The 27,271-nt window shown below is 36.5% G+C and overlaps 2 protein-coding genes across 9 annotated transcripts in view; one reads left to right on the forward strand and one right to left on the reverse strand.

Moving 5' to 3' along the window:
- Positions 1-3,172, forward strand: part of BMAL1 (basic helix-loop-helix ARNT like 1) — an 87,674-nt gene extending 84,502 nt beyond the window's left edge. For all 3 annotated transcript variants that reach the window (XM_067532058.1, XM_067532060.1, XM_067532057.1), the window contains 2 exons: positions 1,498-1,600; positions 2,524-3,172. In XM_067532058.1, coding sequence (XP_067388159.1) covers positions 1,498-1,600; positions 2,524-2,684 — 264 coding nt within the window. In that variant the 3' untranslated portion in view covers positions 2,685-3,172. The remainder of the gene's footprint in view (positions 1-1,497; positions 1,601-2,523) is intronic.
- A 728-nt stretch (positions 3,173-3,900) lies between these two features.
- Positions 3,901-27,271, reverse strand: part of BTBD10 (BTB domain containing 10) — a 45,217-nt gene continuing 21,846 nt past the window's right edge. For 5 of the 6 annotated variants that reach the window (XM_067532038.1, XM_067532039.1, XM_067532036.1 and 2 more), the window contains 7 exons: positions 19,055-19,248; positions 14,501-14,786; positions 11,383-11,485; positions 10,341-10,461; positions 8,655-8,852; positions 7,129-7,239; positions 3,901-5,023 (listed from right to left, as the gene is read on the reverse strand). In XM_067532038.1, coding sequence (XP_067388139.1) covers positions 4,713-5,023; positions 7,129-7,239; positions 8,655-8,852; positions 10,341-10,461; positions 11,383-11,485; positions 14,501-14,786; positions 19,055-19,248 — 1,324 coding nt within the window. In that variant the 3' untranslated portion in view covers positions 3,901-4,712. The remainder of the gene's footprint in view (positions 5,024-7,128; positions 7,240-8,654; positions 8,853-10,340; positions 10,462-11,382; positions 11,486-14,500; positions 14,787-19,054; positions 19,249-27,271) is intronic. The other variant, XM_067532041.1, reaches the window with a different exon arrangement.

The following is a 27,271-nucleotide window of genomic DNA, read 5'->3' on the forward strand; positions in this document are numbered from 1 at the left end:
TTCAAGGCATGCTACCAGCACTCACCTGGAGGAAAAGCACTGCATTGTCTCTCTAGAAAGGGAGCAGTGGTTCCAATTCAATGAAAGGAGCAGTGAGGGCACTTGGCAAGCAGCCTCAGCTGGAATGTCATTGCAGAAAGAGAAGAGCTCACCACTGAAAACACCATTAAAGGGATTTGGGTTTTTTGATTTAGCTTATGTCACTTGGAAACAGGCTTGAAAGAGTCTGGTATAAAGCAGCATTAAGTGTCCAGAGAGGGCATTGGGGGGAGGGGGAGGGGGTGATTATACAGGTGTAACTATACCATGATGACTAGATCTTTCCCATCTCAAGAAGCCCATAGTCAAAAGGGCCTGATTCTCTGCACTATTATAAATCACCAAACAAGGTGCAAGAAAGCCAAGTGCATGTAAAAAATGCTACCAAATCAGATGAATCATTTCCTTCCCTTTGCACTCACTTCATACATGGAAATAACTAGACAGGCAGTGGAGTATCAGGCTGTGATTCTCCTCATTTTCCTTAAGTGTTATTCGTTTTCTTTAGAGCAAGCTCAGAACTAAGTGACCTCTAGTATAAGCACAACTGAGTAATTTCAACTAGAATCATACATTTGTTTTTGCTTCCTTGTTGCCTATTAGATTAGGACATGGGGCAAAAATCCTTCATCTCTACCCAGTGCATCTGGTAGTTCTTTGCAGTGCAGATACTCACCAATGGAATGTTATTATCCAGAACAAACTGAGCACTCTGTATCAACAGGATTACACTAGAGATTGTATGCTTGTTGGGACTGGGCCCTTACCCTTTGTGTTTGCAGAGCACCTAGGCACTACTCAGATGACAAATAAATGCTCTTTCTCCTAAGCATCAGGAGTTAGAAAAAATGATTGCAACCTCTGAAAGCATTGGTCTTGCAGTGTGTTTGAGGAAGATTCAAATGCATTTTAGATAGTTCTATTTGAACTACGAGTGGTGGAACTTAGAAATTCCATAGCAAGAACTCACTGTTGCAAAAAAAATTAAGCAACTTTAAAAAAAACAAAAAAAAACCGCAAGTGTTTCTGAAGAAAGAACTGCCATCTATAGATCACTGCTTACAGTACCTTTTATAGCAGTTTCCTGACTTTCCAGTGGTTGTATATTGCTTTGACACTTTTCACTGGGCAAATAAACTTTGCCTATTCTCCACTGAGGCTTAAAATTACTGATACAATAGTAAGCATGAAGTATTTTAAGGTAATTTCAAGTTGTGGGTGATGGTTAACTTCTAACAAACAAAGTTGGTTTGCATGTAGCTTATTGCACCTATCTCCAACCTTCATCACATTAATATTAAAGTATCCTGCTGTAAAGTCTCACCAGACAGCAGTTTAAGTTCAAATCCTAAGACTTTCTGTAGGTTCTCCTTTTTCAGATGTGCAACATAGGCTAAGGCTGGTCGCAGCATGAGTAACACAGGAGACTAGAAATTTACCTTTTTCATTTGTTTTTAGATTTTGAATGGTGGAACTCCAGACATTCCCTCTGCTGGTTTACTATCTGGGCAGATCCAGGATAATTCTGGGTATCCATATTCCGACAACTCCTCCATTCTTGGTAAGCACAGTCATACAATAAGTCTACAGTTCAGAGAGTATTACAACAGATGTAACTCTAACCATCTCAAAGCATCAGCTTTCCACAAAACTATCTAGAATAAAATTAGGCTTAAGAGCATTTTAGGACATAGTTAAGACCAAGTAACATTCTTCTAAAAGAAGTGAGTTATTAAATGCCTTTAAAGCTCTGTGCTGATAAATAAGTGACAGCTTCATTGATTATAGCCACCCTGTGAACAACAGGTTTACTGCTGTTGCCATACTTCAGCTCGATGCACACCCTGGCGTGTTCTCTTGCTCATTCATAAAACAATACATAAAATGGTCGTTTATACAGAGTCTTTCCCCTATGAAGGAAAATTCCTAGCAAAAATGATAAGAAAATAGTGTTTTATAAATATCATCCCTATGCTGTTTTGAACACAGTGTTTCTTTGGACTATTTGAGCCCATCACTTCCTATCCCTCAAAAACTTGGCTTCTTTTCAACTGTTGTAGCCCCACAGCCGTTTTCAACTCATTCTACTGAAAAAGTGAAATTGGGATTTTTTTTTATTTTTAAAATAGAGCAAGTTGGAAGTGGCCTAGGTCCCCCACCAGGCTGGCACATAGGTCACTTGAAACTGCTCACCCTGACATTCTTCCCTTCGCACACCTCCACAGCCTTTGTCCTCCCCATTCACCCCACAATTACCACAAATCCTGTCCAGAAATTTTCTGTCATCAGTGGAGGGCCCAGCTGTGTTGTGTACGTTGATGAGTGTATTTGCAACCAAACATCCCCTCACCCTTTGGAATTCAGTTTAGCATGCTCATTCCCAGCTCAGTTAATGATTGCTCAGAAAAATGCGTCAATCATTTGATATAATATGTAAATCACATTTGAAATGCTTGTTGCTGTTTTCTTTTAATACTTTCACAGGAGAAAACTCTCACATAGGCATAGATATGATAGACAACGACCAAGGATCAAGCAGCCCCAGCAACGACGAAGCTGCAATGGCAGTTATAATGAGCCTTTTGGAAGCAGATGCAGGTCTCGGAGGCCCAGTAGATTTTAGTGACTTACCATGGCCCTTGTAAATGCTACATATTAATTCAGCATCTGAATATCAAAGTGCATTATTGGTGGAGTTCTACAGTCTGTGAAGCTTGGATTATGAGAATAGCTTTTATGTATGAATTTCATAAAAGCCATATCAGAACACAACTCATCCTACCATGTGTAATTTCAGACAAAGTGAGATAAACATGCTAGCGTGTTCTTGCATTACTGATTTGGTTAGCTGTGTATAGCTTGCATTAATTGTATATTTTGGGACTGTTCTTGTTGAATTTTTTAAAATCACTGTGCAACTCAGCACTGTTATCACTGGTAGCTTTTATATGCAAACGGTCATTTCAGATGTATGATGTGTTTTTACACTACAAAAAGGTCCCCATGTGGATATTTCTTATACTAATTGTATCATAAAGCTGTTTATTCTTTTCTTGTAAGAATCCTTTACTATAAATATTGTTAAAGTGTAATGTATTAGACAAATATTTTTAAAATAAATGTTTCCCTTGTTCTAAAATGCAGCATTTACTTTTTTGATTATAAAATATTTCTGATAAAACCTTGCTTAAGAAGCATGCTAGAAGCCATAGATTGTGCCTTCCTCTCAAAATGTTAAAAAAGTTATATTTAGTCCCAATTCAGCCAATTTCACACACACACACACACACACACACACACACACACACACACACACACTTTACAGTTAAACATCATATTTCTAAAATAAGCTTTTTTATCAATTTGGTTCTTCTAGAATTCCAATAGTTTAAAAATCATCATGGACTATCTTTTGGAAGTGCCTTATTTTCACAACTGACGACTTCCTAACTGATGAATTTCATGCAGGGTTGGAGGTTGAGGGGGAAGTGGAAGTTGGTTTTTTTTGGTTGCTTCTGACATTTCTGCTCCTTGTAAGTGCGTCCTGTAGTTGAAACAGCTTCTTGAGTAACCTCTCCTCCCCCCCCCCCCAAAATACAACCTCTTAACTAATTGGCATGAAGACGTAAACAATTTTTAATGTTTTGATTCAGAAGTTAGGAATCCCAGCACTTGGGAATCTAACTGGTATTTGATGGCTGATAAGGAGGGGAAAAATTGAAGACTGACAGCATTCATTCCACCATTAATACATTATATTCCTCCTGTCAGACAAGCAGCAGAGAAGGAGTAAATGCACAGATAGTCATTGGAATATATGCCTGGTATGTATATTTAGTAAGGAATAATTCATCAAACTGATTAAAATAATGGAAATTTTATTTGAATGAAAAACTTGAATTTACAATCATTTAATAAATGAAGAGTGAACCATCTGCATTTTTCTGTTCCATGACACTTATTACAAACTTTTAGTAAATAAATATTTCCATCAACAAGTTCAGGTAAGGCAAAATTTAAGAGAAATCCCCCTATGAATTGTTCACAACCCTTGAACATGGCTCACATTACAAACAAGTGAAAAAATTCACTGGAGAAATTTGAGTTGGGCAGGATGTTAAATGAGTAACTGAATAATGTCCTCAGTCCAAACACCCCAGTGGTAATCTTTTTGTGCTCAATCTATTGAGAGCAAACTATTTACATTTAACTGAATAGAAAGACTTTGACAGAAGCACTTTGTTAAAGTTAGCGTTGTGCAACACAGTTATAAAAAATGGCTTTGAGAATCCATTTATCAAGTAGCCATTCATAAAGTGCTACTATCAATTCTGATTCTGCTTTTTGCCCTCCATGTAACAATATTGAATGTACGGTAGCCAGCAGATCCCATTGTTTTTGATGGGTCTAGAGTGAGAAGAACAGTCCAGCATACAAATGACCAATATCACAAACCTAGTCAAACAAATACACGTACATAACGGGAACCTCAGGATGTTTTAGTTGTACTCTTTAAAAATCATGATTAGATACTCCTTTGGTCTCTTAAGAAAGCCCATTCTGCAATATCCTAAACACTGCGTTAACACAATGAAAAAAGCTAGAATTGCAGTGTTGTATGAGACGGAGTCGCTTTTTAAAGTAGCATGCTTTTGTTTGAATAAGAATCTGAATCAAAGTGCTGGGTTTTGTCCCTCCGGGTCCACATCATTGTTGCTGGGTGGAGGATGAATAGGTAGAATATCCAGCTCATCCACTTGTGGTGTGGGGTGCATAACAACTAGCTGGTCCTGGGGAATATCTGCTGCAGCTGCTGCTAGGTTTGTAATAGATTTACTTTTTACACACTGAAAGTCAACATGCCGACTCTTTCCTTCCTCTTTCTCCCATGACATTCGAATGAATGGTCTTTGGACATAGTTGTAAATCACCTCTGGCCTCCCACCTGGACGTTTCTTCACTTTTTCTTTGTATGTGGGGTAACCTAAAAATATTAGAACAAACGACTGAATTATAGTTTTCAGTACTCCTTAGCTCAGAGTTCTCCTTCACCAGCTCAGCTTCAGAGCATGAACACAGCGAGCCAACCAGAAGGTTGAGACACAGTGAAGATAAACAAGTCCATTTCCCCTATTAGGATTCAGAATGATGGTTTTTTCATCATCACACATTCCCCAGTTTACAAACCAAAAACAAAAGCTTGTGAATATTAGCCAAAAAGCCAAGAGGAAAAAATGCTAGGGTCATTAGCAACTCTTTCTGGATCTAGTGAAGAGAGTGCCTGCAAAAGCAATGGTAGTAGCTCTCCCCCTCCAGGCAGAGCTACGTATACTTACTACCTTCACAGCACGGAAGGCCTGGAGAGCAAGGGATGAGGTTTGAGATTTGAACTCTCAGAGTGATAATATAACCATAAATTGGCATGAATTTTCCAGGTTGGGTCCCAAGCATTCCCCTCTGCCCCTCCCACCCCCCTCATTTCAAGCAACCTATAACACAGACTAATGATGATAGTACATTACTGTAACTTCTGCAGCAAAGCAAAACTGGTTTCCATATTTGTTGAGGGGACGGACGGACAGACAGACAAAAGAGATGCAGCTAAGTAGTATTTTATTTCTCATTACTAACTGTGGAAAGCTGTCTCCAGTTTTATTTATGTGGGGGCTCAGAGATAAATAGTATCTGTTTTCTCTCATTTTGCACAACTAAGCTGGAATCTAAAGACTGAAAATATCAGCACAGGTGGAAACAGTTACACTTAATAGCATATAAATGAAAATAGGGCTGCATGACTAATACCTTATTCAATATAATATATTTTAAAGAACATGACCAATTATAGAACACCGGGATGCATTTGTTTTAGGTTGGTGAGCTAGAATGATCCAGCTGCTTCACCCAACCTGGCAAGTGGGAACACAGCATTTGTGGAACTATTTATTTATTTTAAGATCATAGATTGTAATGTAAGGAAAGTGAACTTGACTGACTACTGGGTTTCTGTGAGCTGAGTTCAAGACTAACTCAGTTCTTGTTCCTGCACTCATGCTCTAAAAGTCCAGAAAAATTAAACACTTCAGCTGTCCTGCGCCTGACCAAAGTTGTGCTAATGGGGCTCGGGGGAACAGAATCCAGCTCTTCTAGACTGGAAGAAGGGTATTATGAATACAGCTGGCCACCGCTGTTCAAACCACTTTTCAGGGGATAATTTTTCCATGACAATTTCCATAAAATCTGGCTTTATTGCTTTTTTGAGTCACAAAATTCTTATTTATGGAAAACCAGTGTCCAATAAGTGAAAAGTTTAAATGAAATGAAAAATATTTCCCATTTCAAACTCTAGAAGAAGCTTAAAAAGCTTTTTCCTATTTTTCTACAACTGCTCTAGTCATGAAATAGGGCAGAGAACAAGATTCTTTAAAGCTCTCTAAAATTCAGAGTGATCTAATTCCTTCCTCCCTCTTCCCCCAAAGCCCAGTCATGGAAGCTTTCCATAGAAGACTATGAGACAGGTCACTTTATCTATCTGACCAGGTCATGGGCAATATTTTTATATATAATTTTACATTAAAAAGCTCCATTATGAGATTATTTAGTTTGCAAAGAAAACAGTTGAAAGTTAGGAAATCCAGAATTAAGGTTGCCTTTAGTATTTGCAAATATTAAATAAAATGTTCATAGGACACAGAACCATCCACTCACTGGTAATTCAAAGAAAACTCTTCAGTAAGAAAGTATGTTAGAATATGGACACAAGATAAGCCAACAGAGTGAACAAAATAGTTTCCACCATAAACAGAGACTAATAAGCTAATACCACTGACTTACAATAGTTCATCTATTAAGGCAGGAACAATGATTTCCTGGTTATTCCTGTAAAGACCTGAATCCAGCACTGGAATATTGTAGACTAAGACCTTGTAATAAAACATTTATTTCAATACCTATCTTGATTAAGTCCTAAATTATTAGTCAACCATCACACTCGCCACCTACATCAAGCACTAAGTGCCTATACAGAAGGGCAGAAGTACAGAAATACATTTTCCCAAAGATTATTTTGGAAGCAGTGAAAATCATTCCTACCTTCAATACCCAATCGAATCTTCTTGAGCCCCCTTTCCTTCAGAACCGATTTAGCCACATCTCTGTTTTCAATATACTTGAAGAATCTATACAACTTTGTGCTGTAAATAACTGGGAAAATTGCATTTCAGAGATTAATAATAGTTGTACTAGATGTTTTTAACCTCTAGTTGTACAGTGAAGATGGTCTATGTAGTGGTTACAAATGAGGCTAGAAAGGGTAGATAAATATCACAGTGTAAACTTACCTAGAATTCAACCATGTGGGTGAATCATGAGCTCATATTCCATCATCCTATATAAATCAAATATTTAAATCTGCAATTCCAGTTGAAACTTTTTTAAAAAGTCTCATAGGATGTTATAAATTATCTAAGATTGAAACCGGAGAAAAATAAAGGCATATTTTCAAACCCAGTTTAAGGGCATTGACAAACTGATGGCCTGCATGGTTTCTCCAGCTGATTTCATTCATGTTTTTATAGACAGATATTTTCTTGAAGGAGCTCAGAATGGAGACATGGCAGAGTGTAGTGCAAACTAAACTATACTGAATCCCAAGAAAAGTAAAGTTCTAAGATGAAATCTGACCATATGCATAACACCCTGTACTTGTGTTAAAATTCTTGCCAATCTACTTGTAAGTGGATTAGAGTTAGCTTTGGTTATTTCTTCTCAAGAAAAAAAGTTTCCAAAAAGGGCAGAACTCCACTGACAAGTGGAGCCTGCTAAATACAGAAGAGGCTTCTTAGTAATTTAGGTTAGTAGCCCCTGACCGCTTCCTTTTTTCCATGCTATCTTATTTCTTTTAAAATGAAAAATACACAGCTTGTTAAGGGGTCTTTTTTTTTTTTTTTTTTTTTTTTTGGGGTAAGAGTTCAAGAGCAAACATAGGACTGTGTAGTAAAGCAGAGCTAAGTACTTTCTGGAAAAAACTGAGGCAGTTACTGCCTCCTTAAGATCACTAGAAATATGCTTTGCGCTCTGCTAGAACAGCAGCATTCATACTTAGGTTTGGAAGGATTAGATTTTTACTGGTAAATGTTGATAAATATCAATGTCACCATATACACAAACTGACAAAAATATTTCCATCAATAATCAAAACGTACAGACAGGCAAAGAAAGTGATTTAAGTATATTATTTTGTATATTTTGACGTGATGTTGACAATGTATTTTAACAATTATAAAGCTTTAACTTTTTTAATCTCAACATCTGTCATTAAATAATTGTCTGACACCCCATTCTCTGATTGTAAGTTCCCTCAATTGTGAAAATTTAAATTGATAAAATAAAAAACAATAGTTAAAAATAATCATTGAAATTAAAACCTTTGAAATTAAAAAATAAAAATCGAATTCTGCCAAGCCTACACATACAGTCTGAAAATTATTGTCATCTAAACTATGGTCACTACCTCCTCAAACATAATGCCTGCGTTTAATACTGATACAAAGTCAACGAAGCCCTTTGATAAAGGCTCCCATAGTTAAGTTCAATACCAAGTATAAAACCAGACTTACTTTGTGAATATTCCTCTCCCATCTGTGGAGGATACTCTTCATCCCAATCAACCACATCATCATCCGTAAGCACGACAATGTGGCATTCTCTCTCACCACTTTGGGCACTAGCTACCATCAGTGGAAGAATCATTTCTTCAAGGTAAAATTCAAACTGTCTGCGAGCACCATCATTTGATAATTCATGCATAAGAGCGCCTGAAATCAAAACCATAAAAAGCATACGGACATTGGGAATCTTGGTAGAGAAATGCTGGCTGGAAATTAAACAGCACACATTCACCCATAAAAAAATAAAACAAGTCATCTGTCAATTTATTTGACTGTTAACTGCTATGATAGATTTCTCTTAGTTTATTAGCATGAGGAAAAGCAGAACTGCCTTTCAATTTAAATACCCAGAAATAATGAGACAAGGGTGTGTAGGAAAGATTGTCCAGCAATTTGCTATTCTCCTGGCAAACAGTTTAATCTGATAACTTGATTATGCAACAAATGTCTCTCTACATTAAGTGAATAATTTTTTCTTGTATTTCTGGTATATGTAAGATAGTGATTTGTAAAATTCCCGCCATACTCACTAAACAAACAAAAAAGATGTTTGCAATGTTGTTGTAGGTCAGGATGCAAGAGAAAGGCAAGGTAATATATTTTAATGGGCTAACTTCTGTTGGTAGAAGGTACAAGCTTTCAAGTTACACAGAGCAGTTCTTCAGGTCTGGGAAAGAACATATTGCTTCCTTCCCCAGACTGGAAGGAATCTACCTTGTGTGTCTCAAACAAAAATAGTAATTTGAGCCAATTTCTGTGTGGGTATAGACACAGCAACCAAGTCATACAAGCAATAGCTTATACAAAGCCTCCCAAAGAGTTCATAACCGTTGTGAAAACCTTCTGCTAAGCTTGTACAGATGTTACAGCAACTGCTACCATGCCCCAGTACCAAGGGGAAATGGTACAATCCCCTACAGCACTCCAAGGTCTCAATTTTGAAGACTGGCCCTATAGGTGGAACATTACACTACGTAATAGGATTAGATTACAGGTATCAGAAATATAGACTCATGAATGGAAACTGTGTGTCAGTATAGTGTTTAAAAACTTGAAATATTATCTAGGATGCACTTTTTACTTACTAAAATTTGTGCGCCTATTTTATTTGGACCAAAAGACTTGTTGTTTAATTATTGGCTCCACCAAGCCTGGAACATACAGTGACAGATGCTAAACAAACGTAGTTTATAAAGCCATTTCTCATGAAAACAGCTTGTCACTTTTACTACAAAAACACTCAAATTACAGAATGACCAACTTTCTAGCTAAGTAACAATAGATGGGGAGATCTGTTCACTAGCTTCACCTCATTAATTTGTTCCCAAAAGATCACTGCTGTCAACCAACTGCTGATATTTCTCAACTTATCTACACAAGGATATACATGAACAACTAAGGACTTTAATGAGACACCTGTTACAAGGACTGTGCTGATCTGGCACACAGAGAGGGAATAGAAAAGAGAAAGTTTCATCTCCCCACAACATTTTATACATTCTAGATTATGCATCTGATTCTCTTAGTTTATTTTAAAAAATCCTGATGTTACTGTAAAATATTGTAAAATATTGTATGTGTACATTTTAATTGACACCAGGATGCTACAATTATTTCAATAAATTCCATACTTACTGAGATCTCTACATTTGATAGTACTATATTCAAAGGAGATACAAAGATAGTCACATGCTTCTCTTAATTCAGGAATAGATATTCCATCAGGACAACGTATTATCCCAGTCTTGTAATAATCCTTATAAAACAGAAAAAGTACAAATAACATTAGACTAAACCAAAACATCTGCTGATAGAAACATTTAATTCATTATTAAAGGACCTATTCCACATTTATAAATCCTAATGCTTTGTACTGCAATCTTCAAGAACAAAGACTGAACCACATATTTTGAAAATGATTAATTATGTTTATCCTCAGATTTAGAGTTTCCAGAACAGAAGAGCCACTACCAAGTGAAAAGATATTTTAAAATTTTAGCTGTATTAAGTTTCTATTTTAAATTTCAAATTCTTGAAACTGAACATTTAAGTATTAAATTTATTTATCCTATTCACAATTTACACTTCACTCAGCTTCCACTGATCCGTAGCTCAGCCAACAAAGCACTATAGCAACTAGACTGTATTGTGATAATGTTTAAGGCAGTCTAATTTTCTTTGGAGACTGCACATTGCATTTTTCTGCCAGTGCAAATGCTACCTGCAGTATGTTCTGTTGAAATATCTTATTTCATCCACTGCAAAAGACTCAAGAACAAGAGCTGATAAAATAAAGCCAAAATGGCCTTTTGAATTAAAAGTTTACCAAAAAAAACTGTTTAAAACCAAGTGAAATCGTTCATTTTTCTTGATTCCTGAGGCTTAGCCAAACCCCTGGAGTGCATAGCTGAAAGCATAACTGCACTTAAAAGAGGAGAATTTCCATATTAAGTTATTCTCTCATAAGAAAAAAAACACTTGATTTATAGAAGATTGTATTTAAAAAAGTACAGCACATAAAGCATAGAGAAATATTGCCTTGCCAGAATCTGTCAAACTTCTATTACGTGCCTGCATAGTTTTTAAATATAGAAAATGTTCCTCTTTTCCAATTTCAGGGATTATAAAATCCACACATCCTATTGGTTAAATTGTACTACTGGAAATTAAAGCTCACCAGAATAGCACGAAACACAGTGGAGCCAATTCCTTCAGCTACTTCGTACTCTCCCTTTTCATTGGGACGGGTGAAGTTATGTTCTCTGCCTGATCCAAACATCCTATTCAACAGAATGACAATTCAGTTAGAACTCACTTCAGATTTACAAGGAATTTAGATGAAGCACAACATGCTAAAATTGCAGATGAAATGGCAAAAAATTCACATTCCATCTCAGAAGTTATTCACCCTATACAGAAAGATGCTATGTATGTGCGCTGCTAAGAAGAGCTGCTCAAAACCTGACATTTCCAAGTTTGGTTTAGCTCCAAACTGGAATGAACACAAGAAATTTCAAAACTTAACGCAAAACCAATTCTGAAAAAAATTCAATCTTGAAAATTCAAAATTTCACGTTGAAACAAAGTTTTCACACTCATGTTTATTTTGCAATACATAAGGAGGTTTGGAGAATCAGGGAGTGGTTGCTACAGAGGGAAAGGAACACATTCTTCCTGAAGGTTGAGTGTACTGGCTCTGCAGCATTCCCAGTTTTGAAAAGTATCCAGCTCATTCCCAATCTCAGGCGTGTTATTGTTATACTGCTCATTCTACCGGTCTCCACCCACATCCACTGGTTCATATCATCCTCCCTCCACCTCTGTTTTCTACCCCTTCCCCCCATAAAGTGCTTCCAGTGGAGCATTTTGCTTGTGCCACTGCTTATACATAGCACATCAACACGCACTGGCAGCAGTAAAGAGAAAGCTACTAGGATGGCATGCAGCGCAATTAGCACTGCTGGTAGCAACCTAATGAAACTGAGAAAGCATTATGTGGTGAAGCAACACAGGTTTTCAATTCACCGCTGTGAAATTCTCCTGATCATTTTAAAAATGTAAGTTTAACATAGGGAAATAGTGATCCGAGTGTATTTAAAACGCTATTCAATGTATTAAATAGGAGTTTTGTGCATATTATGGAAGGATATTCCCTATGAAGTTCAATTTTACTGTCTGCACTTCCCAGTTAGAACCTCTTATCTTCATTAATAAGGAAAGCCAAAGTCTTAATTAAATGAAAAAAGTAGACCTTTCAGCAGTTTTGATAACTCCATGTATAGCTTTTACACTTTTGATAAACATCAAGCAGTATCCATTATTTTATACCAGACACAGCTGAAAGGCTGCTTTTATCCATTGTACACATTATCCATTTTACTTTAAAAATGCACCCCGTTGTAAAAGTTTCTGCATCTATATACATATCAAGGGCAAATGCCTAGTCTGAGTAACTTCTGTATTAATAAAGGGACTAGTTCTACAATTGAAATACAGGAGGCCAGCCTTTACATTCATATTCATGACCTTTTTTTAAGGGATGAATTCAATATTTAATTTCTGAAAGTGAGTCCAATAGGTTCTAGTAGGCTTGAGGCAAAGAGTAAGTTTTCACCATAGTAACTTTCAGCTCCAAATAGACTCTGGTTAAGTGTTTTTTGCTCAATGCCCTGTGAACTGGTACCGGAGAAGGAGCAACATTAGATATTTTTAGATCCACATTTTCACATTTTTATTAAATAACCTACTTATGAACTGCCAAAAGTATAGAATAAGCTTGTTCATTAGACCAATCCCTGGAGGAGAGACGAACCCATTGACATCTCAACTACACAAGAGCTCTAGTATTTTTGTTACTAGATGTCTGTCCCCCAAGTCAATGACAAAGGAGACAAATTTGTGGAGTTGCTTTACATTGACATGCAGATTGTTTCCCCATCCTTTCCCCCACATATGTCAAAAACATTTCCTTTAATCTATTATACTGCCTTATTATCCTTCTCAAGAATAAATAAGGTTAAAGATGCTGGTTTTGCTTTATTCCAGTTTTGTTTCATTTTCTTTGTTCTTTTGACACAACCACAAAAGACAATGAAGTTATTATTTAATCCTCGCATTGGTCATTTAAACAAATCTTGAGATTGTTTATCATTTATACCACCCACACCTTGGCAAGAACCTCCATCCAGACATATTAAAAATACGACCCCCGTGTGCTATCCAAACATATTTAAAATAATGAGAGCATGGGTGCTGTGCCAAGACACAGTCGTGTTTCACGTAAAGGTGACGCACAAGGCTAATACAAAGTAATATATCAATTTGATAGCCCATCATGAGTGAGACTGAGTGTCCCATCATGAGGAAAAAGGGACCCTCTAAATATGGGAAGGGGGAAAATGCCTGGAACCAGACTGGCTGATCCAAGGGGTCTTTTCTGACCAATTAAACTTATTAAAAATACACAAACTATTAAAGCCAACAGAGAATATTAAAGCCACACCTCTGTTCATCTCTCTTTCAACAATTTACCACTTTTAAGTGTTTTGATTCTCTTAGCTAGTAAACACTGCCAACTGCCTGCATTGCAAGACAGTGTCACTCAATCTCACAGCAATAGGGCATACTACTTTAGAAGACAGGAATTTGTGGGTGCTGAGTACCATTAGGACTTTCCAACTGACTAGAACAACAAGATAATTGACATCTTCCACATGGCTTTCCTTCACTGTCTTATCCCAGAGGTTAGCTATGCTCATTGTTTTGCTATCATTAAAAATGTATTGAGAAGTGCAAATCTCCAGATAATCCCAGTACTCACTGGTTCAAATCAAAACCAGTTGCTGTGTAAACTGACTAGAGTGCAGGATTGTATTTCTGATAAATGTGAAAACAGACTGGGTATTGAAGCTATGTATAGGGCAAGAGAAGAGGAAGCAAAGTTTCTCACTAAAAGATGGAATGCTTCATTTCCTCTGTGAGAAACAAATTACCAGCAGTGACCATCTTTTCCATTTCACAGATGTATCCCCCTACCTTTTTAAATATCCATTTCACAAGGATGTTCCCTCTTAGATACAACTAATTGTGCTACTAACTCAGTCACAAAATCATGTAAAGTAAATGAAATACAGGAAAGTAGAACTTACACAGTAACTACATTTTTAAAAAAAAATTAAAGATAAAACATTAGCAGCCAAAAACATAGGTGTCCAACATTTGTTTAAAAGAGCAATTTAAATAGAGTTAAGAAATGTTTAGAGTACCCTATTCTGCAGAATAAAAATGATACCAACCTGCCCAACATTGTATTAGGCTGTGCAGTAAAAATCGAAGGATCTACAACAAATCTAGTGTTGTCCACTATAAGTGTAACTCGTTCAGAGGTTCTTACACTCCGGGCTCCCTCTTTTGCATTCTCATATACAAATACCATTTCCCCAGCAGTCTTGCAACTCCCATCTGAACTTGACTGGCTACTGTTTCTACTGCTGTTCCCAACACTACTACAGGAACCATTTGGGGATGTTTTTTGAGGACGAGGACTGCTTGGCCGAGATGAACTGTGATCCTTTTCTCGATCTAAAAACAGAATTTGGGGGGAAAGGAGGTTAGAATTTTGGGTTTACAAGAGCCTTTTTGAGACCATCTACCATTAAAAAAAAACATTAACGTGGCAACCTGATTAAATGAAAAAATGCCTTAGGACTTGTCTACACTGCAAGTTACTGCATGGCAAGCAAGAGAATGAATCTACAGCACACTAGCTTGCCATGCAGTAACATCCTATGTGGAAATTGCCACAGCACAGTGAAAATCCCAGTGTGGAATTTAGCATACTAATACTTCCACACAGGAAGTTATGGAGCAGCAAGCTTGTATGCAGCAGATTCACACACTGGCTTGCAGAGCAGTAGCTTGCCATGTAGACAAGAACTCAAAAAGACAAAGACTAATAAGACAGCCCAAATATTACATTTGACAATACATCAAATCCTGCTGCATTTTCAACCACCATTTCCATTTCCTGGATACATAAACATCTATAGTGGACAAAGAGGAAATAACCTGTCCCTAGGGGAAATTTCTTCCTAATCCCAGCAGTCGGTAGTTGACTTAAACCCTAAAGCACGAGGGTTTAATATCCTCTATAAAAAAAGGATTTTAATGCTTGCTAATGTTATTGTGGATGTTCTCATCTATAAAAAAATCTCTAATCTCTTGACTTCTAAGCAACTCTTGGCCTCAATAATATCTTGTGACAAAACATTGCTAACAGGTTAATTTATGCAGGAGGGGAAGGGAAGGAAATTAATTTACTATCTGCCTTTCAGTTTCATCGTCAACATCACTTCTCATAGCACAAGAAAAGTGAACAGGAACATTGGATTTACTTTTTATATACCAGTCATAATTTTGTATACTTCAAGTCCCTTGTCATTTGTTTCCTCTCTAAACTTTCTCAGTCTTTCCTCTCTTCATACCATTCCATGCCTCTAATTGTTTACACCACATGCACCAGTGATTTAAAAGTCACTTGATTTTTTTTTAATCTGATTTAAATCAGGTTGAGGCTTTGTAAAATTAATTTGAAAATCTGTGCTATGGAATTTTAGACTAAAATTTATAACAAATATAATTATAAATGCTATATTTTTATTAAGTGCCACAAATGATAGGATATATTATTTAAGATTACGGAACTGCTGTAGGCAAAACACAAAAAATTGAAAGTTAAGGCCCTGATACTGCAAACACCCGGGAGACACAACTTTACTCACATGAGAAATCCCATTGATTTAAATAGGATAACTTGCGTGTTTAAGATTAAACATACACAATTGTTTGTAGCATCCAGGGCTAATAATAATTTTTTTTAAAAGCTTTCTTTCTAGCATAAAATTTTTGATATTTCATAACATAAAGAATGGTCATACTGGATCAGATTAATGGTCCATCCAGCCCAGTATCCTGTCTTTCAACAGTGGCCAATGCCAGGTGCTTCAGAGGGAATGAACAGAACAAGTGATTCATCCCGTCACCCAGACCCACCCAGCTTCTGGCAAACAGTAATCCTTGCCCATCCTGGCTAATAGTCATTGATGGACCTATCCTCCATGGACTCATCTAGTTTTTTTTGTTTTGTTTTGTTTTTTGAAGTCTTGACCTTCACAACATCCTCTGGCAAGGATTTCCACATGTTGACTATGCGTTGTGTGAAGATATACTTCCTTTTGTTAATTAGTTTTAAATCTGCTGCCTATTAATTACATTTGGTGACCCATAGTGCCTGTATTATAAAATTAACAATGTAAACAACAAGGTGAAGGTTAGAGACATTTGCTACATTAACAAAGTTAATGATTTTTTTTTTTTAAATATATAACCCAAAATTTTCAAAAAAAAAAAAAAAAAGGCATGTAAAGTCAGATCCCAGGAGTGGAATTTTCAAAAGTACTTAAGTGATTCAAAAGCACAAATCTCACTGACTTCAAGCTGCACATCCTGAAAAAAGAGGTGTTGGGTGGTTGAAGCATTTCAGCTTTTTTAATTTGTGGAAGTTCTATGTCAGAAAGGTGGCTTTAATTGCAAACTTACACAGGCTATTTACTTATCAATTTTATTTTGCTGTCACAGTAAGGATGTTAATGAGGCCTTGGATTTGTCTTTTTCAGCACAGATGAGCATTTTAAGTATGAAATTTCTCATTAGAAAAAAATCCATGTAAAATCTAAAATGACACTAATTAGGAAACGTTACAAATATAAAGCATCCACTTTAGCAATTTACTACAAAATGGGAAGTAAAACAGCCTTGGGGTTTTTTTTGTTTTTTTTAAATCACGGATTTTACCCTCCATATTCTGGATCCCTATGCTGCATTCTTAGGGGCAGAAGCACAGGGGCACACTTCCCTTCAGGAACATGACGGGGGAGCAACAAGTATTCTCTCCCCACCCAGAGAGAAAAAATGTGATGACAAGGCCCTCTCCCCCACATACACCTACTCTAGGAAGGTCAGGGGGCTTTGTATTTAAACTTCCTATTGAGATGCATGGGAGTTTATGCCTCTCAGAGCTATCATTTCAGTCTGCCTGCTTGAGTCTGCTGACCTCACTGCATTGATTACACTTCATTCAAGTTCTTCTTCAAAACTGAGAGAGCCAGATACTTGAAATGCCCTAAAAAAATAAAAACTCAGATTCTGGTGTAGTCACATGACTCCAGAAGCTGTGGCCCTACATTCAGGCCTATAGTTTGTATACATCACCGGGCCCCAACTGAAAAAGAAATGAAAGTTTTGTATCAAACATTACATTATTTGGCAATTAACAAAAAAATTATCTTAGAAGGAGTTAAGAGTGTTCCTAAGGTAGAACTTAGGAAACAGATTGCTTTTGACAAAAGCAGGAGGAGGAGACAGGAATTAGACACAGATGCATAGGAGTTGTCACAGGATCTGTTACTTGACCTGCATCTGCCTCTTGATCTTGTGTGTTTATCCCTAGTACTATGGAAGCTCATTTTGAAGGGAAAAAAAGTTATAGCAGATCCTTCCACCAATACCATGTAATTTTTCTTTTCTGCTTATGAGGAATATCCAGAGACAATATTTTATTTATAAATAGTAATCTACTGTTATCTCACAGAAATTAGTTCTCAAAGGCTGAAGCAGAAGTAGTAACAATGGCTTTTCTGAAACAAGAATGAAAATGTGAACACTAAAACCTTCACTTTCATTCTCAACTATATAGCAGTCAAATAAAGCAATGTTACTTGTGCTCTTCAGAAAAGAAGCACGTTCAGAATTCAGGAATAAGTAAGTCCAGACCAACAGTCCTCTTGCCCAGTACTGCAATAGTTTCACTACTACCTTAAAAACGTTAATGCAAACTGAAGTTTAGTAGCACTGGATTGTTAATCACACCACAAACTGCAACGTAGAGATGCTCATTTCTGAGCTTGCTTTTAGAATTGGAAAAATGTAGTTTACTTCAGAGCTGGAATCAACTCAGTTTCATGTGTAAATGTGAGATTCTATAAGACGGTTTAGTGTCCACAAAATCAAGCTGTTTGACATTATGTTTTTATTACTGACATGACACGAGAGCTAATCATGACCAGCAAATCATTCTGACTAAATTTCATCAGCTGTGCCAATGTGTGACAAGAGCTCCCCAAATGCCAGACTCAAAGAAAACATTTAGCATTTTGTTCATCCCATGAGGTCCATTTCCACCTGGTACACCAGCTCCTTCTCCTATAGAACATCCCATAAGGCAGTGTTAAAACAGGGAGCCAGTGTTTAAAAGGTCTGGGGAGGCTGAGCTTTTGTTTTTTTAAAAAAAGCCAATTATATAGCAGTCGCCAGAGTTTAATACTTTAAACCTCAAAGATTTTAATCAATCTATGAAACAAGATAGTGTTTTGTTTTTTTAATGGTGGTATTTAACATGCACTCCTCCCGCCTTCAAATATTTAAGGTGCTACGGAAGGGGAAAATTTATTAGCCAACTCCGGGTTTTAGCAGGATTCTGTGGTTATTGTGACTCACCAGAGAAGTGCAGACACTAGGGCATTCATATCAAAACAGGAACTGCAAGCCAAATATGAATTAGCAACATAGTACCTAAGTAAGGTACATGAGTTTTGGATTAAAACTGAATATTACTTTCTAGTCCATGGGAGAGATTTTCCTAGTTTGAGGAGTTGGAGCACATATTAGTAATTATATATCATAATTTTGACATCACATTTAAGAAAACATTTTCCTTAGTCTGCTCTACACAAAGGAAAAAGGATCAGATTGAAAGATTAAGTTTTTGGAACGCAAATTAGTCTCCAACATACCACCATGGTGTTGTCTTGTTGGCGAAGTTACATTCCTAATACATGGAGTGAGTTGAGACTCTGCTCTTTCATGGGATGAGTCTCGTGATCTGTCACTTGACCTGCGTCTGTCTCGTGATCTCTCATGTCCTCCACTAGCACCATGGAGGCTCATTCTGGTATTGTCTACTCCTGTAGCAACACGCGATGGGGTGCTAAAAACAAAACAAAACAAAACAAATACAAATCTATTCAGCATTTGACAATCAGAGCCATTGGAACACCATTCAGACTTGCAAACAAGAGATCAAAAACAATCCAGTATGTTTCTAAATAAAATTATTTAATATTTTCATATGCAAGATGCACAAAACTGGATAGTTTTATTTACTTCTAGTTCATTGCTATATCATTCACATATTTCTGTCTCTATGCAGTATCGTTTAAAGGAACAAAGACAGAAAGAATTACTGTCATATCCTTGCAAAGCAACCAAAAAGTAAAATGCTACAGATCACTTCATGGTTTGCAAAACCTGATTTTACATCACCCTTTGCAGAGCTCTACTAAACCAATTATTAGAAGTGAAGCACATTTTAAAGTCAGAACAAAATATTTGCCACAAAATATCTGAATAGCATAATGGATCTTCAAAACAAAACCGTGAAATTAAACACCCGAGTTTAGCCCCCAAAAATTGAGTTTTGTTTAAAAAAAAAAAAAAAAAAAAAAAGGCTTTTATAAAATGTAAGCGTAACAAAATGTTGCCATGCTATTTTAAAATTTCATTTTTCCCCCTGAAGTAAACATTCCCCTGCACTGTTCAGCCTCGTTCTAGCAATAGGAGGACCTGAAAATCATGTCAATTTTTGTTGTCCAAACAGAAAGAAATAGAAAAATGAAAACCCACAAATCACAGCAACCCAGCAAGTAAAGTAATAAACTCTTTTCTTAAAATTGAGAAGTTATTTAAAAATCTACAGTACTAGTAACAAAGAAATTGGTTTTAAAACATTTTAACTTGACAGTGTAAGATCAAAGATTTAGTCAATCACAATAAATCTAGTTATATAAAAATGACAGTCATGTTATGTTACATTTATTTGTTTAAACAAACGGAACATGTTTAAGAAACTTTGTTTAAACACTAAAAGTGCCAGTGTTAAGAAAACATGTGAAAATATCTTTGTACCATGAATTGGATTTCAAGCTGCAAAATTTTAAGAGGGTAGCTAAAATCACCTAATAATATACTTAATCTTTAACTAATTTATGGTACAGGACTCTAAATTCACCAAAGTTTTAGATTACCACTGCTACAGCATGGCAGAGGAGTGATTCCACATAGTTTTTTTGTTGCACTCTTGACTTAGTTGAGAGTTCTAGGAAGGCTATCATTATAGACAGGAATAAAAACATGAACTAATCCTTTTACAGGATTTCAATATCCAGTAATAGAATGAAAGCAACTTTCTAAAAATTAAGTACTGGATTACTGAGATACAAAGAATCAGTCTATGAGGCCTACATCAGATAAAGAAAATCATTCTTTCCTACTTGTTTGTGTGCAAGAAACAGAACCTGAATTACCTGTTTGCCAGCTTGTAAATCCCCACAAATGACAGCGCTCTCAACCAAGAGAGCTTAAAGAAAGTTTTTCTTAAGCAGTCCTAAGGCTCAAGAACAACCCTCACCAGAAAAGGTGGTATAAATTATGATCTAGTTAAGAACTACCAAACTAGACAGTGCACTCTATTATGATTAGAGGTACAAAGCTGACAAGCAAGTTTCTGAAATATTGTTTTTAAAAAGGATTAGAAGTTACCCAAGTGGCAATAAGAGACTCAGACTACTCAAAAGTCAAGTAGCCAGCAAATGACAGATGTTTCAGCTTCAGTAATGCGTGCAATGTAAAAGCCTAAAACACAACAGAATAAATCTCATGTCATCACTGCTTAATTTTGATGGTAGACTCCAACAAATACAAAAAAAGGGTAGTGAATCACCAAGAGGAGGAATTAGTTAATGCTAGTCAAGAGAAATCCAAGAGAATTCTAAAAGTCTACATCACAAAGAGAATTTAAGAGGTCTAAAGTTTCTCCCCACCCTACTTGGGTGCAGGCCAGGAGAAAGAAATTCGATGCAGAGAGAAACTGCTGCAGTACCATTTTTTGCCAAGCTTAAAATATGCTGCAGTAAGATGACACATTTTCTGGATGTAAAGTTGGCGAAGAAGTTACTGAATAAGGTAAAAAAATTGCAAGTCTTGATTTTTTTTTTTTTTTTTTTTTTTAAAGAGAGTAGCAAGGATCAGATGCACATTTCAAAATGAACAAGCTCTTTAACAGAAATGATGTTTTCAGAAGACACTTCATGCCTACTTTAAAAACATGCATAATTTTATACTTTAGAACGTCAACATTTAAGTATTGCAAATGCAAATATATTTTCTTGTACTTGCTTCTCCCAATATGAAAGTAAAATAAGATTGGTCCTTCTAGGAAATGAGACCTGCAGCAGAAGTTTGCAAACTAGATTATGTAACATCACCCCTTCGATTCCATGAAGAATTTGGGAAGAAATATGTGCAAATGCCTTATTTTTCTTCTATTTGCATTTATAAACTCAACTTCTTTCATTGGAAGACTATGAAATATTTTCAAAAATTAAAAGTGACAGCCTGCAGCCTAGGGTGAAAAACCTGCTAGCAGCAAAAGTCTGCCCTGTTACATTAGACTTCTCAATCATGTTAATTAACACAAGCTAATATTTAAAAAATTCACATTTAAACACACACTCTGATAAAGAATCATTCTAACATGGTACAAACAACAGTTCAGTTTCTGTCCCCACAGCCACTTTGCTGCCATCTCACTGTGCATACACCTACTCTGCTGCTTCACTGGGTTTATATAATCAGTGCATTATGGAAAAGCATGAGCCATAGTATCTCAGCAGGGAAAGAGTGCCCAAAGGGCATGCAAACATTCTGGAAGTTCTCATTTAAAAAAAAAGCTGGAAGGAGGGAAAGACGTGAACATGGCTTGGGGAGGAGGGGTCCTGCCTACGTGGAAACAAGTCCCAAATATCTGTGTGCTGAACTGATTACAGGAATACGACTATGAAGATGACTAGGCAGCTATCCGGAGTGAAACAGTTATCTAAGGGCTAGTCTACACCCAAAACCACCTAAACAAGCAGCGGTAGCTATATTGGTGGGTGTGTCCACACAAGTACTTATGCCGGCAAAACTTTTGTCGCTCAGAGTTGTGAAAAAAACACCCCCTGAGCGATATAAGTTTTGCTGGCATAAGTGTTTTTTTCACATCTCTGAGCGACAAAAGTTTTGCTGGCATACATGCTAGTGTACACAAGGTCTAAATTACTACGGGCTAGTCTACACTATAAGCGCTACATCGGCGCAGCTGGTGAAGATGTTCTATGGCAACGGGAGAGTGCTCTTCCGTCAGCATAATAAACCCACCTCCACGAGAGGCAGTAGCTATGTCAGTGGGAGAAGCTCTGTCGACATAGCGCTATCCACACTGTTGCTTAGGTCGCTCAGGAAGTTGGCTTATTCACACCCCTGAGCAACGCAAGTTATACCGAAGCAAGTGGTAGCGTATACCTGGCCCAACCTGTTTTAGCCATGTGGTGACAGAAGACATCATGTAGGTGCTTCATTTCCTAGTAACAGTATTCAGCATGACATGTTTCTTTTTGAAGTCCTCCAAATATATACATTTCTTTGGACAAAAAACATGCTGCTGAGACATGAGACAATACACATATGACTATAACAAGGTACATGCATAATTCCATGCTTTGGCACTCTAGACACATAAGCCAAGGGAAGCATCCATTCTCCAAAAAGAGGGACATTTACAGATTTTACTATATTCTCTAGAATTAAAATTGAAAGTGTGGGCCTTCTTGTACACACCAAATTGAAGCAAAAGGTCTTTCAAAAACAAATCAAGCTATCTACAGATCCTATCCCCTCCCAGGCGGTGTTCTCAGAGTTCATAGCAAAGCAAGGTTGACCCTGGTTAATCTGTCAATGGGAGATCTCTAAAGACAACCAGCACTACAGGAAGTAGTGTGTTGGTGACTCAATTGGCAAGGTACTTCCCTCTTAGTCAGTCCTGAATCAACACCCTACTAAAGATAGCACTCATATATAGGTTATTGGAAATTCCTTCTTCTGAACAAGTTGTAAAAATCAAGACTTCAGTACTCTGATCTTTTAAAAGGTAACAAGGCACTTTTTGCAAGAATTAGGGGTTCACTAAGGGCAAGATTCCTGGTCCACTGTTTACATTCCACCTGCATTCTCCACTTAGTTTGAACTGCAATTGCTATTCCTTCACTCCCCCTCTATAAAAGGTTGCTGAAGGTTTCTTGTTTCCATTTTTAATGCACACATAGATCTCTCACATAAAGGAACCAGTTCTTTTGGCTACTAGGTACTGTATAAATGTAAGTCTTCTCAGTATGCAAGCCAGACTGATTGAAACACCACCAATTGAAACATGAACACTTATCTTAATTACAACCACTTAAATGTCAATGTTCCAGTTGAATCACGTCCAGACAAATTCAGAAAATGCATTTACTTGAGCAGCTAATATACCTGGCAAAATTTAAAGTTCTATTCATGTGAACACATATGCTACAAAATAGAATACTATAACTGAAATACAGGCATATTCAGCAGTAAGCAAGACAATTAAAAGGGACAATAAGCTAGCGCCCAAACTTTGGGCTATATGAATGAAAAGGGTGTTAAAAACCTTAATGTGTTAGATTTAGGAGAAAAATAAATGTCAGTTAAGATAGTTTACTGGACCTTTACCCTGCAATGTTGTGAGTCAGAATAATGCAGCATGAGGCTAACCTCAGAGCCTCTGGAAAGTAAAGCTGAGTGAAATAGAAAAAAAAACAAACAGGATGAGTTGTGATTCAGCTAATTTTGATTTGTAAAATTGTTTTAGCAATAAAAGGTGTTAATAGTAACAAATAATTTAAAATACCAGAACCTCCAACAACAACTTTAAAAAAAAGTCTGGTTAAGCAAAAATCTTAAACATACAGAAGGTGATCAGCTCAAATAAAAAAAATACAATTTTTTAAAACAATTCCCATTTGTATCCTCAGTGGACGTATGAATGCAGTAAAATCTCACTGTTTCATACCAAAAACTGGGACACCGTTTAGTGTTAATGAATTATGCTAGTTAGTAAGTGCACACACACACACAAAAAAAATCACAAAGTAAGTTCCTACTTGAATTGCAGGATGGTTGTCAAAAAATTGCAGCTGAGTTGTGGAAAAGCCATAGAAATTTGTGGAAAAGTAGTAATGAACCTTCTAATTTGCGGTAACTAAGTCCATTACTACTTTTCCACAATTTTCCACTATCAGCCGCCCGGGCGGCTCCCGCTGTCAGACCCGTGCACAGCAGTGGAAGCCTAATATTGCAGAATCCGCAATTTCCACTATACTGCAAGTGAAGTAGGGCCTTACAACAAAGATAATACATCAGAAAATGCATTGCTTTAATTTTAACACTGTGATATAGTTTAAATAATAACACTTCCAAGTGTACTAGCAAATGCATTGTAGTATGTTTTCTTAATCAAATCTTAGGCTTTGTCCACACTGGGACTATAATCACCAGCATAGCTACGCTGCTGCAGACAAGCCCTAGGGGTCTACACCGGGGATTTTTGCAGCAGTATAGCTACACTGATACAACTCTGTTACAGCAAACTCCTAGTGTAAGTGTGCTGCACTAGTGAAAAACTGACTTGAACCAGTAGGGCCCCACCCCACTTTCAAGCAGGGATAAACTTGTGCCAGACACACATTAAACTTATAGCCACTTGGCATGTCTATTGTCTACTAACCGGTGCAGCTACAGTAGTGATCGGCCACTCATACCTGATACCCCCAGTGTAATTACTACTCTACAGCAGTGGTGCTCAACTTTTACAGACTACTGTACCCCTTTCAGGAGTCTGATTTGTCTTGCATACCCCCAAGTTTCACCTCTTAAAAACTGTTTACAAAAGTCAGACAAAAATACAAAAGTGTCACAGCACACTATTACTGAAAAATTGCTTACTTTCTCATTTTTGCCATATAATTATAAAATAAATCAATTTGAATATAAATATTTTACTTACATTTCAGTGTGCAGTGTATAGAGCAGCATAAACAAGTCATTGTCTGTTTGAAAGTTTAGATTGTACTGACTTCCTTAGTGCTTCTTATGTAGCCCGTTGTAAAACTAGGCAAATATTTAGATGAGATGTACACCCTGAAAGACCACTGTGTACCCCCATGGGTATGTATAGCACTGGTTGAGGACCACTGCTGCTCTACAGTACCCAGTTCTCACACTGCTCATTAATCTGTAATTTCAGTCTACAAGAAAGCTATGATGCTTTGCCTGTCATGTTGTAGTAAGAAGAACCGTTATTAACAACATCTCTATTTCATTGTAAACTCCTCAGGGTTCACAACTGGGAGTGTTCAGTTCAATGGAGATCTGAAAGTGTGGAATAAAAAAGCATAAAAAAGCAATCACCTATGGAGTGCTCTCAAAAAAAAACCAAACACACCTTACATTTGCATTATAATCAATAGATGACAAAAACGTAATTAGATTTGGTGGTTTCAAATGTTTTGGTCACATTCTAGATGAACAGAGCAAATTTTAAATTTGGATGGAAACTCTCAACTTATTTTTATTTAAAAATCAAAACATTTTGAAAATCAACTGTTGTATAGTCAGTTTTGATCCAAATCAAAATTATATTGACCCAATACTGAAAATGAGATGCACAACAGCATTATAGAAGGCAGTGTAACAAATCTGGCTTTTCTAAAGCTGCCAACAAACAAAGAAGCAGCATAGTTCTGAAAACAGTAAAGCAGACTAACAAAAATAAAATTTTACTCTGGGATGCACATTGAACAGCTCACTGACAGCAATAAGAGCGCATTCAGGAGAAGAATTTTGCTTAAAAACCTGTTATGATTATGTTAAGACTCTAACAGAGGGACAAGACCATTCAGAGGCAAAATTCATTTCCTCTTTTATTCACTTGAAAATACACATATAAACTGCTGCATATGAATGATATGAAAAACCTCACACAGAAAAATATTGCCATAGAAGTTAAAAAAGATTTAACTCTTTAGTGCCTTATTTTGTCAGTTACATTTCTACAGGGAAAAAACACTGAAGACTCCTTAAATATACCAACATTAACAAGCATGGTGTATCACTATTTCCTATCCACAAGATGAATGTTGTGCCAATACTAGTGCATTCATCCAAAACTTTTGGACCAACCCACCCGGAGTATTTATGTTTCCTTCAATCACTGGATAAGAATGTTTTGCCCAGTGGTGTAACGGTAAAAAAAAAAAGAAATGGGTAAATGAAACTAAACACCTTACTCACCAAATGAAAAGTAAGTAAACTCAGTTTACCCATGTTTACTCTCAACTTCATTACTGATTTGCCTCTATAAAAATATATATATAAAATATTTAAATGTTTTGAAAGCAATTGCATTACAAACAAAAAACTTAACATGCTCAAAGCTTTACTTAAGCACAGACAACTAGATAACGGTGCTGGGTGTAAAAGAAGAGTAAAATTTGTCAAAATGGCAGATTTGTCAAAGTGTCATAACATGTATGCTTTGTACTTCTGCACTCCGGCAAAAGTTCGTTTTAATAAATACTAAAAGTCCTACTCCAATTTAAAACTTGGATGCAGCTGTGAAAATTTTGTTTTTTTTAAACACAGTTTCAGAATAAATTATTCACTTGATACCAAACAGTTAAAAAAGGATTCATTTTACCATCAAAGCAACTGCCAGATTTCAAATTGGCATGCTAATCCACACATAATGGTTTACAAGCAATGTCCATTAGAATTGTATACAATTTGGTTTATCACCTAAATAGAATCATAGAATTACTGATGTGTATGATCAGCAAAAATTTACACTCAGTTGAATGACAGTGAGCCAATAAAACCAACTTTCACACAATTTCTCTTCTTCCTACATTCTCCAACGCTTTTATTTAACTAATGTTCCTATCATATTAACTCATAGCTAACCTCTTGCACAGAATTGTGACTGTATTCATGTAATCAACACTTTCAGAAAAGGGAGGCCAATTTTTAAACACAAAAGTTTCCATAATATTTTTGTA

Source organism: Emydura macquarii, unplaced genomic scaffold, assembly GCF_026122565.2.
Source record: "Emydura macquarii macquarii isolate MOO-44397 ecotype Brisbane River unplaced genomic scaffold, CSIRO-AGI_Emac_v2 contig_3240, whole genome shotgun sequence".
Classification (NCBI taxonomy): domain Eukaryota; kingdom Metazoa; phylum Chordata; order Testudines; family Chelidae; genus Emydura; species Emydura macquarii.